This window comes from Stigmatopora argus, chromosome 4 (genome assembly GCF_051989625.1).
Source record: "Stigmatopora argus isolate UIUO_Sarg chromosome 4, RoL_Sarg_1.0, whole genome shotgun sequence".
In the NCBI taxonomy this organism is placed as follows: Eukaryota; Metazoa; Chordata; class Actinopteri; order Syngnathiformes; family Syngnathidae; genus Stigmatopora; species Stigmatopora argus.
Genome location: NC_135390.1, coordinates 17,473,825 through 17,487,893, shown reverse-complemented (window position 1 = coordinate 17,487,893; position 14,069 = coordinate 17,473,825). Strand labels below are relative to the sequence as shown.

The window sequence follows — 14,069 nt, the reverse complement described above, 5'->3', positions numbered from 1 at the left end:
ATTTCCTGTTCAGTTTTAGCTTGAGGCTTTTGGGCGGATCCTGTCATGATAGGCGTGTTCATCCATTTTCTCATTTGAGAAAATGGTTTCTTGGCCTGATTTGTTTTGTAACGTTCACATCAGGTGTGGCCCGTAGAATCATTCCAAAATGGCCGCTTCGGGCCAAATTGTTTGACTTCCTGTCCATTTTCGGCTATGCGGCCTTGTGGGTTTTCCCCGAGTCGACCAGTTTCCTTACAAACCCCTAAAACACGTGTCAAAGTGGCGGCCCGGGGGCTAAATCTGGCCCGCCGCATCATTTTGTGTGGCCCGGGAAAGTAAATCATGAGTGCCGACTTTCTGTTTTAGGATCAAATTAAAATGAAGAGTATAGATGTATATTAAATTTCCTGATTTTCCCCCTTTTAAATCAATAATTGTCATTTTTTAAATCCATTTTTTTGTGTTTTTAGTTCAAAAATCATTTTGTAAAATCTAAAAATATATTTTAAAAAAGCTAAAATAAACATTGTTTTAGATCTATAAAAAACGGATTATTCAGGGATTTTAATCCAGTTCTTTAATCCATTTATAAAAAAAAATCTAAATATTATATCCAAAATGGTCCGGCCCACATGAAATCAAGTTGACGTTAAAGCGGCCCGCGAACCAACCCGAGTCTGACACCCTTGCCCTAAAACATCCATGCTGGGCTAGCTGCTTGAATACTCAAAATTGCCGCTTGTTTGAATGGTTGTTTGTCTCGTTTTGCCTCGCTGTTGGCTGGTCATTGATTTAGGTTGTCCTCCGCCTGGTCTTTGAAGTCAGCTGGGATAGGCTCCAGCACCCCCCACGGCCCTTGTGAGGATATACTGCTCAGAAAATGAATAGATTAGCCACCCTCGTGTATAAGCCGCACCCTTAAAAGTGCCTTAAAATCGTTGCATTTTACAATTTCTCTCGTATAAGCCGCCCACTCACAAGTTTCACCCCCATATTCATGGTTTTAATAGGGAGTACAAATTTGTTACTTTGAAGGGAAAATCTCAAGAAAAATCATCGCACGTGGTCTTTCCTAATTAGCCTAAATCAACAACCAGCTATGGGTTTGGCCTCTGACCCGGAGTCAGCTGGGATAGGCTCCAGCACCCCCCGTGATCCTAATGAGGGTAAAGCGGTTTCATAAAATGAGACGAGATGGCTTCCTGAGGCTTTTTGATGGTTCCGTCTTCCTAGACACGCCCCCTGCCCCAATTTCGGGTTGCTCAGTAAAACCAGTGTTCCGGGCTAATTTTTCCAGGGTACTCTCGCAGTTCACGTGACCCCTAAGTAACACTTGACTCCTGCTCGCCACCATTGACTCGCCCCGCGGGAACGAAGCCGTGTTTTAACTTTTACATCCTCGCATTTCCATTTTAATTGCGTCGGCCGCGACGCTAAAAAGGCCTCCGGGGGGGGGTCAACACGCGGTGCGGAGCTTTGACGTGGCCCTGATTGTGTTTAATGCGTAGCAGCTAAAGCTCGGCCAGATAATTGCAAGCACATGACTGTCGTTTTGGTTGCGACGGACCTCGTAAAAGTATCGTAAATGGATAAAAGTGTGCTTTTTAATGCAAGGTAATCAGGATTAATTTCGACCTGTGGGCAAAAGTTGACGGATACAGCTCGGTCGATTCCCATCTGCTCATCAATTAGACGTGGTGGGTTATTAAATTTAGATTATTTGAATTGTGCGTTGACATTTTTTTCAGTCATTCATCACTCCTTTGCAAGTAATTGAATTGGGGTCAATTGCACGTTGAGTTTGTGTGTCAGATTGATGCTTTTTAATAAAAAAAAGAGAAGAGAAAGATAGCAACCCTGAATTATTATTGTTATGTTGATAGGTCAATTTAACCTGCTATATGTTTGACGGTAAAAAATGGGTGTTATTATTTGTCCATTTATTGTGATTTTGATCTAAAAAATGAACTGTTTGTGTTTTCATTTGGTGTATCATTGGTCAATTTGACTCAGAACACAACAAAAGCTAATAATTGTTCAATAGTTTTCACACTTTTGTGTGTTAATTTCTTCATTTAACGACGATACATGTCCAAATCTACTTTGGACGTCTATTGCCGTTAATGGCAGACCTTAGTTTAGTAAAGATCAGACACATTAACATGACATTGGGTTGTTCTTGTACTGCTTTTTTGATCTCAAAGTGCTCTATTGTGCTCCATTTGAGGATTAGCAAGCGCTCAGTCGTTGAAACTAAGACGACCCCCCCCCCCCCCACCACCACCACCACCACCACCACACCCACACCCCCCGCCATTTTCTTCTCTCCAGGATTTCCTTCCAAAATCCTTGGAGATGAGTGTGAGCGCCTGAGGGGATACTTTCAAAACTAAGAGGAATAAATTGCTCAATCTTTGATTTAAATCCACACATGTAAACAAGATCTGTTTTTCAATAACACTCAAATAATGCAACATCATGAAAGAGAAGTCTAGACTTCAAAGCTCTGATTGATTTTTCATTGTTGAGATTGAAATTGCAACAGAGAGAGGGTGGAAATCTGATTGGACCAAAAAAACAACAACTCAAGCTCCCTTAGTAAGCCATGTCTTATATAGAAACATTGCTTTGGCTCCATCTAGTGGACATGAAACTATGTTGACCTGAGAGTGATCATTCAGGTCATTGAAATGAATTGAATGCTTTTATCGTCATTCTAAAAAGTATGTACTATAATGAGATTTAAAGCTTCATCAATACGGCTAGTACCTTAATTTGACTCTACTACCAAAATACTCACTAGAAAGTCGTCTTTAATTTTATTAAAAATAAATTTCAGATAGGGTTAGCACACCGGCCTCACAGTTCTGGGGTCGACAGTTCGATCCCAAGTGGGTCCTCAATGTGTGGAATTGCGTGGGTTTTTTCCGGGTACTCCGGTTTCCTCCCACATCCCCCAAAACATTCATGCTAAGCTAATTGCTAACCTAGTGGCTAAATTGCCACTAGGTATGAGCATGTTTGGTTGTCCTTTGTCTCGTTGTGCCCTGTGATTGGCTGACTACTAATTCAGGGTGTCCCCATAGTTGGGTGGGATAGGCTTCAGCAACCCCTGCGACCATTGTGAGAAGAAGCGGTTCAGAAAATGAATGACATTTCAGCTAATTAGCAGTGGTTATATTTGTCTTGGGCACTTTCTCATTTTGAACACCAGGGAGCGGTAAAAGACCTGCATAAGCACCGCACCACCCCCTCCCCTCCTCTTTTTTGTGTGCGTGTTTGCGTGTGTATAAGTGTGTGCGTGTGTGTTTGTGTGTGCTTGTTTTTGTGTGTTTGCGAGTGTGTGTGTTTGTGTGTTTGTGTGTGCTTGTTTTTGTGTGTTTGCGAGTGTGTGTGTTGTGTGTGTTTGATTTTTGAACTAAAAACACAGAAAAAAATGGATTAAAAAATGACAATTATTGATTTAAAAGGGTGAAAATCAGGAAATTTAATATACATCTATACTCTTCATTTTAATTTGATCCTAAAACAGAAAGTAGGCACTCATGATTTACTTTCCCGGGCCACACAAAATGATGCGGCGGGCCAGATTTGGCACACTTTGAGACATGTGGTTTACAATGTACAGTAATGCTTTGAGATACGATCTTAATTCACTCCGATCTTTTTTCTATTTGGAAATAAATGGCCATATCGGCCGCATTGTCTTGCGTTATGGTGTTTCGTCTTTGTCACCTTGCAGTTTCGTGCATGTCATCTTTTTATGCGCATATAAGCCATACCCTCGATTCAGTCATCATTTATTTGTCAAACAAATGCGCCTTATATGCGGAAAAAAAACATATTCCACCACGGCGTTTGAGGCGGAACTACCTGATTCTCTCCATGCCTCAAAACCGAGCATATCCCAGTTTGTTTTTTAAAATGATCCAACCAGCCTCGACTCACTTTGAAGGCTTTTGTTGGTGTCTTTTTCAGATGCTTTCTAGTCCATGTAGATTACGCTGGATTTTTTGCAGATTATCGATTCGGTCACGCTATCTCCGGTAAAAAAAAAAAGCAACACAAAAAGTACACAAAAAGTGCAGGATGTAATTTGAAGTGTATTGTTATTGTACTATCGACATAATTCCTGAGCACGTGTTAGTGGTTATTGGAAATAATAGAGCAGTTTACACAATGCAGGACATGAAAGTCATTTTGTGTTACAAAAACACACACACACACACTCACACAAACACACTCACTCACACAAACAATAGTGTGCTTTGAGTTGTTTTTCCTTTGGTGACGAGAAAGCAATTTTTCAAGCGTGCTCTGTGGGAGGTCGACGCAAATCAATCAGTGGCTATTGAGACACAATCAAGAGGCCGCACTTAAGAGAATAAGAACAAGAAAAGCTGTCCAATTTAAGAACACAATGGCGCCTGATTGCCGACCGAAGGCTGCGGCGGCCTGGTCACTCACTTTTCCCAAGGACGCTTCGGTGGTCAAAGCGCTTTTGTCTCGGTGACTCGCGTCTTTTTATTTATTTATTTATAAAACACTTGCTTTTAGCTCTTTTCTATGGCCATTACGAACAAACGGGCTAAGTGACCAATGAACATGGCGGCTAGAAATCGAATCAACGAATGAACTAGCTTTGCTGAATGTAACGATATGAAGTGACAAAACCAAGAACTAACAATTTACAGTTCTTGAACTAACATATTAACTTACACAACCCAAAAAACAACATACCTAACCTAATAGTTATTGATTTAACTAACAGAATACGCGAATTGTCCAAACGTCCGGTCGACCAAACGTCCGGTCGATCAAACGTCCGGTCGACCAAACGTCCGGTCGATCAAACGTCCGGTCGACCAAACGTCCGGTCGACCAAACGTCCGGGGACCAAACGTCTTTCGACGAAACGTCCGGTCACGGTCCCCCACAACCCTAGTGATATGCGTACGTGCATTCCCCTTTCACACGTCCGTCCGCCTTTTCACTACATAAATATAGCGTGTCAGCAAGCAATGTACCCAGACAGTCAAGCGGTCTGCGTCATACAGCGACATCTACAGAATCTTGAATTTAGTGCATGTAAAAGTCAAATCCACTTTGGGGAAAATTTTAGACTTTTAAGTGAATAAATATGTGCTGTTGTTGCATTTGTACGTTTTTTTTAATTGCTTAATAAGGGGAATTGCAATCATTAATAAGGGGAGAAAATGGCTGAGGTTGCCAGGTATGCTTTGAAAATGTTCTCATTCTTTTGAATGACAAATAACGCAACCAGAAACACATAGAGAAGCTGCAGTCCTCAAAGTGAACTGCAGAGGGAACCAGAATGACATTTAAACATTTTCAAGGATGACTTTATATCCTCCTCCTCCTCCTCTTTCTTTCTTTAATTAGCTTCATTCCAAACGCCCAGCTCTTCTTCTTCTTCTTTTTTTTCCACGTTTCGCTCTGTTGGCCTCCTTTCTCTTCTTTTCAAATTGTTTTCCCAAAACACGTCACACCGCTGCCAAGAAAAATCCAAACACCCAAAACAAACGATCAGCAAATCTGTCCCGAGAAAAGAAAACAGCCATGTTGTTTTTTTATTTTATTTGATGCTCCCAGAGAGGCAAACAAAAGCAATGATTTATGGCGGGTTCAGTGGCCCAATTGGAACCCAGTGTTCCTTTCACTGATTGTCTTTGAATTATTATTTTATTTTAGGATTGTGACCAGCAGCGAAGCCAAAATTGTAGCAGAACAGAAAATTTTCCTCAACCCTAATTTGGAAAAAAGTCTTTTTTTATAAATTAATTTCCTTCAAAATTCTGACAACACGTCTCCGCGAATTGTCCGGGCGCTAATAAATTCTGGATGCTAATCCCGCGGCGAGGTCTGTGGTGCTGATATTTTACGTCGGCCATAAAAAAAAAAAAAAAAAAAACCTCAACCGTAGCTTTTTACGGCATGTTTCTTGGGTCGTCCTAACTTTCTGAGTCATTGCTCTGATTTTAAAAAAGCTGCCACAAAAATATCAACATGCGAACCCAGCGCGCAAAAAAACTCGTTTGAAGTATAAAAGAATTGAATCTGTTCACCAGAGACGCCTTTTAAAAAGAGACAATGTTTGAAGTCGGTTACAGATTTCCAACTTGCTGTTTTACTGGTGGGTGGTTGGCGAAAAGAAACAATGTAAGGCGTAAAAAAGGCCTTTATAGCGTAAGAAAAATTAAAAAAAAAAGTACTATTGCCTACAAACAGCTGCTTGTTGTGATTGCTTTACGTCTTCTCCTTGTCTTTTATTGACCCGCTTTCATGCGGTACGTCAACACGGAGGAAAAAGTGCCCTGCAAAAAATGGCAACAGTTGAAGGAGGCCAAAAAAGCCACATTTAAGAAAGCCAGTGTTTCCCAACAAGTGTGCCGTAAGCGATGCTCGGGTTTGCCAAGGGAAATTACAAAAAGTCATACTATATCGTAATAATCCAAGAGAGAAATCTCAACATTGAGAGATTCAAATCGAACTATTACGAGGTGAAAATGGAAATATGAAATCTTAGATTGTACTGTAACAAGATTCAAATTGTGATATTAAAGTGATTTTGTTGCTTAAGTAAACCGGAGGCTCTTTGATTTTCCAGGCTTCAATTTATGTCGACGTTAAGTCTGTGGAAGCACAAAACGGCTCTTCTTTTAATGTTGGGAGGAAAAAAAGACTGAATTACAGTGGTACCTCGAGATACGAGCTTAATTCGTTCCGGGACTGAGCTCGTATATTTACTCGTAACTCAAATGAACGTTTCCCATAGAAATGAACTAAAAACAAATGAATTTGTTCCAACCGTCTGAAAAAAACACCAAAAACAGGATATTGGATTGGAATTGTTTTTTATTTGTTCTAATTGGCCATCTATTAACAAAGTAACAAATATCTAGTGGTTTAATAGTACTAAAATGTGTTAAATAGTACTAAAATTAGACGGATCCCATCAAAATATTCCCAAAATTATGCACACAAGTGTCCTCACAATTGGATAACGCACGACCACTTGCCAACGAGAAGTAGTATATGGGTCATTTTCACATAATTCAGCAAATAACGGTAAAGACACTTTCAGAAAATGAATAATTTACAAAATGCAATTCAAGCATTCTGATTATCTCTAATTAGCAACACTAGCACTGCCTGGAAATATCTTAGCTGGAACTTTAATGAAAACATAATTAATTAAAATTTAAAAAATATGGATTGGTCTTTCCCGTTATTCCAAAAACGGTAAAGACCAAGCATAACGGAAAAGACAGTATGGTGAAACTTCAGTCTATGTCAGGGAAAAACTAAGACCTTTATGTGTTTTGTTGTGGGTATCAGTAGTGTGGAAAAGGCCATTAAGAACTAGTGGCAATTATATAAAGTACTCTTAGTTGCAATTTCAGTAAAATGATGGTAACAGTGTACCCCAGCCCTTATATTGGGATATCTGCCGGGGAAACTTTGAAGTCAAATTCAATAAAAAAAATTTGTTTTTTTTTTTCTTTTTTCTTAAAGCCCTGCAAAAATAAAATATACACATTGATTAATATCTGTAAACTTTATTGTAATACAACTCGAACACATATATACGGTCTTACGGAAGAAATTGTAAATACAGATTTACTGTCAACAACATGAAATTGTCTTAAAGCCTAAACATCTTAAGCTAATACTGACAAATGATAAAGAAGTTGCCAATATAATCAAAGTTAGCAATGATCAAATGATAGGATACTTGAGTGCACAATCTTAACAGTTGTAGTTCCCTAGGTCTACATCAAAAACATGCTGCTTTCCAGTGCGTGAGGTTCCTCCTGTTGTTGTAGGAGGTGGCAATCTCATAACAATATTGTCTATGTGTATGTCATCCAAGTCATCCATTTCAGGATACACAAACAAAGGTTTTTTCATAACACTGGACTTGCGACGCATAAATTGCACCAGAGCTTCATCATCTTCATCAAAGTTTTGAATGATCTTTCCCACAAAATGTTGAACGGACTTTTTCCCGCAATACTTCACAAGAACAAAATCACCTAACTTCAGATTTGTGGTACTGACTTCATCTTCGATAGGAAAGATTTCAGTAGATTCTTCCAGGCTGTCATAATCAGAGAGTGCTGCCTTATTAGCGAAGGGCCTGATCTGGACAGGTGACAAATGTTCTCTGTCACAAGATACTGATGCTCCATGCTGAAAGAAAGCACAAATCATTATATATTATTATATTCACGTCAAATTGGTACAGTATTGACAAGAGACAAGGTGATTGAATTAAGCTGTTACATATATAAATAGGGAGTGAGATTAAATTAAAGTAAATGGCTGCTTGATGAATAATAGCACTGACATCTTTTCTTCGTCATGTAAGACTGTTGTTCCAAACAACTCTTTTATAACATTCAATTTTGTCCATCTTCACGTAATGGTCTATAATGTTAAATCAATGTCACAGCACCATCTCTGTTTGATAAAGTCAACATTTTCAGCAATTTTACCACCCTGACTTTAACTGTGCAAGAGCAGAAGGGTAAGAACCTCAAACATTCAGCAAAATGCATGCACAATTTAAAAACCAGAGCCAACCTCATTAGCTGGCTGATCCTTTTGGCGAGCTGGCTGGTCCTCAAGGATGTCTTGTCGGTCCTGGGTATCTGTAAGGGCAGCAACTTGGTAGGTCAGGTCCTGAAAAACAGATTGATTCTCATAGCAATGACATGTTCTTGGCAAACAAATGGTACTACTGTAGGCATAATCCAAATTGTTTCTGTATCTAACAGACAGTTTAATAATGTTTATGGTACTGTACTGTAATTTCTCTTCTACTGTTAAAGCTTGTGAACAAAGTCCCACTTGTGGTTAATAAAGTATATTGTTATCATTAAATGTAACAATTTTAACATTGTTCATGTGAAAAGCAGTACCTTTGGTCTGTCATCAAGAGTCCTTGGTGGTAAGCTCTGGGAGGTGGCCGGCTGGTCCTGAACAACATCATGAGGTGGCGAGTCTGGGTAGCAAGCTATGCTTGTCTCGTCATCACTGCCATTCCATTCACTTTGCTCATCATCACTTCGCTCAACTCCGTCGTCGCTGTCACTTTCCTCACTTGACTCCGTCAGAGGTTCTTTTCCATTGCTCCCACGTCCTTGTTGACAGGCCTTTGTCATCAAAGCATTCCAAGATTTCCAATATGCATATTCTTGTCTTTCAGTAACACTCAGAATTGATAGATCCATATGTACAACGTCATATCCATTTTCCAATCTCCTTTGAAATAATTGTAATTGCTTCTCTGTCAGTTTGGCTTCTAGTGCTTCCAATGCCAAGTTTTCTTTTTTTCTCTGTGTTGTGCCAACTCTCTTGTTCATTTTGGTTTTCTCTGCATTGGTTACTGCAGGTTTGTAAATTTTCTTGGTTTCTGTGTCTGGTTCTTTCACTTGGAGCCTTCGTAGTGGAGGGTGACATTCACAGTCTGTCTTGCAGAAGCAAGACAGCTTTCTATGCAGCAGCACACCTTTTCGAGGTACAATCACTTGGTGGATCAACATTGTGCCTTGTATGGTTTCGCCCTGTAAATTTTGTACTATGTTATCTACGTCATTAATGTCTTTTGTGTTGACTTCAATGATTTTCACTTCAGATCTCTTCATGTTGTTCAGGAGGTCAGTGCAACTGAGGATGTCAGTCCCGCTGGCAACTAGCCTATCTGCAACTCTCTTTATTGCCGCACCAATTCCATCAGCTGGGCCCTTCCCATGGGATGTCTCCAGGAAGTTCCAAGTTACCCTTTCAAAGTGGTACTTACTGAAGGGGAGGAGACACATCAGCTGCAAGTTCGTTTTGTTTTTGTACTGGCTAGTTGGCCCATCAGAAACTACATGAAGCACCTTGACCCCCTTACTTCTGAGATCACTGAGGACCGGGTCAAGATGGGCCCACACAGAAGAGGCATTATGTCTACAATCGTGACTGATAGTACAATAACATTGGATATATTTTGTACCATCCTCCTTGGCCAACGTGGCATGAGCGGTGTGCAAAGTTATTTGTCTCCTGCTTCCCCCAAAATGCATGGCCTGGATTTCTGTAGTTGCTTTACACCCATAATTTTCTGAAAAATCAATCTGGAGGACACATGCATCTGCAGACAACCTGGATTTTACTAGTCTGAGCTCCTTGTACTGGTGAATGATACGATATTGGTGCCCCATAAGAGCCACAAGGTCTTTCTCAAGGTCATCACAGAGTTTCGCAATGGTGACAGATTTTTCTTTCTTCTGGATGACAACAACATCAATTGGCCCATTATTTGTCATTCTGGTCTCTACTCCCTTCTCCCATTCGTGGTATAACACTTGCTCCTTTGATTGCCTTATGTCATCAGTTCCATCCCTGTAGATCTTTTTGATGTATTTCTTGCAGACAGCACAGTTTCTAAACATACAATCATGCCTCTCTACAGAGCAGGTTGCAGCTGAGAGTAAGTCACTGGGGTTACGGGACGTAAGTAGTCCAATGTTGTGCAATTTTAATGCTTTCAACTCAAAATTTGCATGCTGCTTGCACTTGACTGTGTCTCTTCCGGTCACATCTGGGTGCACACAATAAAACGGTTTCCGTCTGGTGAACCCCACATAACTAAGCTTCAAATCTGGGTTTTGAGCCTTGAACTTGACATACAAATTTTGCAAAGTGTCATTGAGATATCTCTTCTGCCTTTTGTCTTTATGCACTGTCTTGGTGTCTTTTTTGCCAGCTGCAGGGGTACTATTGATGTCCTCGAGGAAAAATTTCTTGACATGCCCAGACACAGTTTTACTGTAGTCATAATTTCGTGTCTGACGGGAGTGCTGCAAGAGGGATTTACAGTTGACATTTCTAGTTATACCATGCCTGGTCAGCTGCAAATCATCTTTCGCCTTGTTGATCAATCTGTACTTTTGTAGAATGGGACCAACAACTGCAGCGTGTATAGCCTTTCTTTCATTTTGTCGCTTTTTGCTGGCTAGTACCTTTGCTTTGAGATCATCTTTGATAGCATAGCAGAATGTTAGCTCCTTCCTTATCCTGTTGTTATTCCCGCTGGAAAGGAGGGAATATGCCTTCGATGCTGGAGAATCGCTGATCACGTTAACACTCAACTGCTGAGCATTCTGCATTCTGCTGATCTTTCTTTTCAATTTCCGTATTTCAGTTTGATATTGCTTGATCTGAGCATTATTCTTGGTAATTGTTCTGTATGCTTTGCGGTCCCGGGCTTGCGTCTTTCTCCTGCCAGCTTTCTTTTGTGTTGATGGTTGCGATGGTCCTGGTTGTGGTTCACCAAATTCATCAGCATCTGGGCTAGGTGGGGGAGTGCTTGGCAGATCCTCTTCCAGTTGTTGGAATTTCTTGCTCCTTTGCTTTCGTTGGTTGAGCTTCCATTTTCTTCTCAGTTGCCTTTGCTCCCTCTCTGAAAGCTTGTGAATATTTGGAATCTTTCCTTGTGCCTTTCTTTTCTGATATCGTTCCCTTTCTTTCTCTAAATATTTGTGATAGGCTCCAGGGTCATTTTTAATCTTCTCCCTGCATTTGCGCATCGCTGCAGCATTAGATTTTTTCGCAGGTGGCTTACCGCCTTTTTTCTTAAATGGATTCATGTTCTGGAAATTTTACAAATCAAAGCAGGAATTAGTATACACATAAACATAGCATAACATGTTAGCGTCATCTCTACATATCTGTTGTATATTTAAAAATATGTATTTCATCTCTACATATCTATTGTATACACCTTTTCTACTTAGTCTTTCCCGTTATATGATACGTCTTTCCCGTTATAACGGTAAAGACAAAATTTATTAACGGTAAAGACACAACATTCCACCTCAGCCTTTGACATTGGTAGATGGTATTTCTTGGCACTCAGTAAATGATAGTGTTCTGCATGCATACACCATGCCCAGTTCATTAAAAAGCAAAGTAATTATGTTCACCAAGTTTTTAGGACATCGGTAAAGACATGGAATTGTTACGACATTTCACAGGTATGGTCCTTACCTTGGTTTTAGTTTCATTCTCATGGCTTCTGCTTAGCTGGCGTTGACAATATGGCTGACAACATCCTGGTACTTCTCCCACACCAGCCACCTGGTGTATTTACTGTGAATTTTTTGGTGTATTTCTCATGTGATAACGGTAAAGACACACTAACTGATATGAAAGGTACATCAGTAAAACTGTTTGCAGTTGCAATTCTTTTGCATTTTTCTCAAAGACAACTTGAGTGAAAATACTATTGAAACAAATCTAAACAACACATTCTAAATAGAGACAAACAAATAAATCATAACCCGACTTTTCATTCCTATAAACTGTGACACTAGATTCTGGACATCTAACGGAGTGGACAAATTCAACATAAACTGGCTCTCAATGTATTTGTGTCTCAAATAGATTTCTCTTAAAATTGGTGCCAAATGTAGTATAATATGTGGCAAACAAAGCAGTAGTAATTAATTTTTATAACTTTGTAACACATAAAGGGAAAGTCCAGGGCCATATCTTTACCGTTATTTGCTGAATTATGTGAAAATGACCCATATATATACTCTTGTCGTATTAGTGATCGATCTGCCATTCACAGATATTTATCTTCGTATCTCAAGATAAATATTTGCCCGAAATTTAACTCCAAATTGCTCGTATGTCGAGGTACCACTGTATTACAAGATTGAAGTCATTTTCCTGTTTTTACAGTATGTGGACCGGAAATTTTTACCTTAATGACTAACTAACTCTCTGACTGAATGACTAACAAACATTCATTCAAGCCCGAGTTCCCCGAGAAAACCCACGCAGGCCCGGGGAGAACATGCAAACTCCACACAGGTGGATCAACCTGGATTTGAACCCAGGACCTCAGAGCAGCAAGGCCGCCACGCTAACCTCTCAACCGCAGAGCTGCCACTTTTTCAGTCTTTTTTTAATGCAAAAAAAACATCGTCTTATATTCGGGCCAAACGTTAAAACCAATGGATGTACAGCACCTCATTTCTTTTCTGCCCGGCAACAAGTCGAGCGTCGAGTTGACGTTTGAGGCGTGTTCCGCTTGGAGACGCGAATGGCACATTATTCCAAATGTGTTCCCGTGCGGATGCGGCGGGAGGTTCGAGAGCTCCGGATTACACCCCGTTCATTCATTCCTTCTTTTTTCCCGGCCTTTTATTGGGCTGTCATGCGAGCGCCTCGTAAAAGTCATTTTTATACTCCCTGAGTGCACTCAGGCAGAAGAAAGCAGCGCTGCCTGTGAGAGAGCCTCGCAAGAACAAAGTCAAATCATACCCAAACACGCACTTGACAAGAAAATGGAGTCGCGACACCCCCGTCGCTGACATGAACTCTGAACTCAGCTGTCGCGTCGGGCCCAGACACTTCTGCTCGTGAATATTCATCTTTTCATTTGCATATTTTCACATCAGTGCCAGCGGGGGTAGGGGGAATTGCATTTCCCCTCAAAATATTTGCAGCTCAAAAAAGATTGGCACAACACCAACAATTTTACAACCTAAGAATGTTATCGTGTATGAAACATTTACCTTTTTTTTCAAACATATAAGTAGCGCCAGCTAAAGAATACATAATGAAGAGAAAAAATAAGTCGCACTGGGGTTATAAGTCGCATTTTTGAGAGGGCATTTTTATTTTTATTTTATCAGAAACCTAAAACAAATATATGTTAAAGTAAGTTAAAGTAGAGTAATCCCTAGATTATCGCAGATAATGTCGACCAGACAAAATGAACTGGATAAAATTAAGAACAAAACCTTGCTGCCTTTTTACTGGATGAACAACTGGAAAGCCTGGATCCCGAACGTGAAGCTGTGCCTTGCAAAAAGGGGGGGGGGGGGTTCCCCTTCAAGGACTTGGACTAAAAACGCTTATACCAAGCAGAGAGAAACTATTTTCATGGTGAGTACGGTATTTACATTTTTTTAAAATATATTCATTCATTCATTTTCTGAACTGCTTTATCCTCACTACGGTAGCGGGGGGTGCTGGAGCCTATCCCAGCTGAATTTGGGCCA

The 14,069-nt window shown here is 40.2% G+C and overlaps 1 protein-coding gene across 1 annotated transcript; it reads right to left on the bottom strand.

Annotated features, from left to right (window-relative positions):
• Window positions 1-7,546: 7,546 nt before the first annotated feature.
• Window positions 7,547-12,477, bottom strand: LOC144073333 (uncharacterized). Its single transcript, XM_077599069.1, has 4 exons — window positions 12,043-12,477; window positions 8,928-11,645; window positions 8,590-8,688; window positions 7,547-8,196 (listed from the first exon to the last, which is right to left on the bottom strand). The coding sequence occupies exons 2-4, from the start codon at window positions 11,640-11,642 to the stop codon at window positions 7,753-7,755; spliced, it is 3,258 nt and encodes a 1,085-aa protein (XP_077455195.1). The 5' UTR covers window positions 11,643-11,645; window positions 12,043-12,477; the 3' UTR covers window positions 7,547-7,752.
• Window positions 12,478-14,069: the final 1,592 nt, after the last annotated feature.

Bases quoted from the DNA above. Each gene is read 5' to 3' on its own strand.
- LOC144073333 (XM_077599069.1), bottom strand. From the start codon at position 11,642: ATGAATCCATTTAAGAAAAAAGGCGGTAAGCCACCTGCGAAAAAATCT. The intron at 8,689-8,927 runs GTACTGCTTTTC...TCTGTTTTTCAG, and splicing joins CTCTTGATGACAGACCAAAG to GACCTGACCTACCAAGTTGC. The intron at 8,197-8,589 runs GTTGGCTCTGGT...GCTTTCTTTCAG, and splicing joins AGGATCAGCCAGCTAATGAG to CATGGAGCATCAGTATCTTG.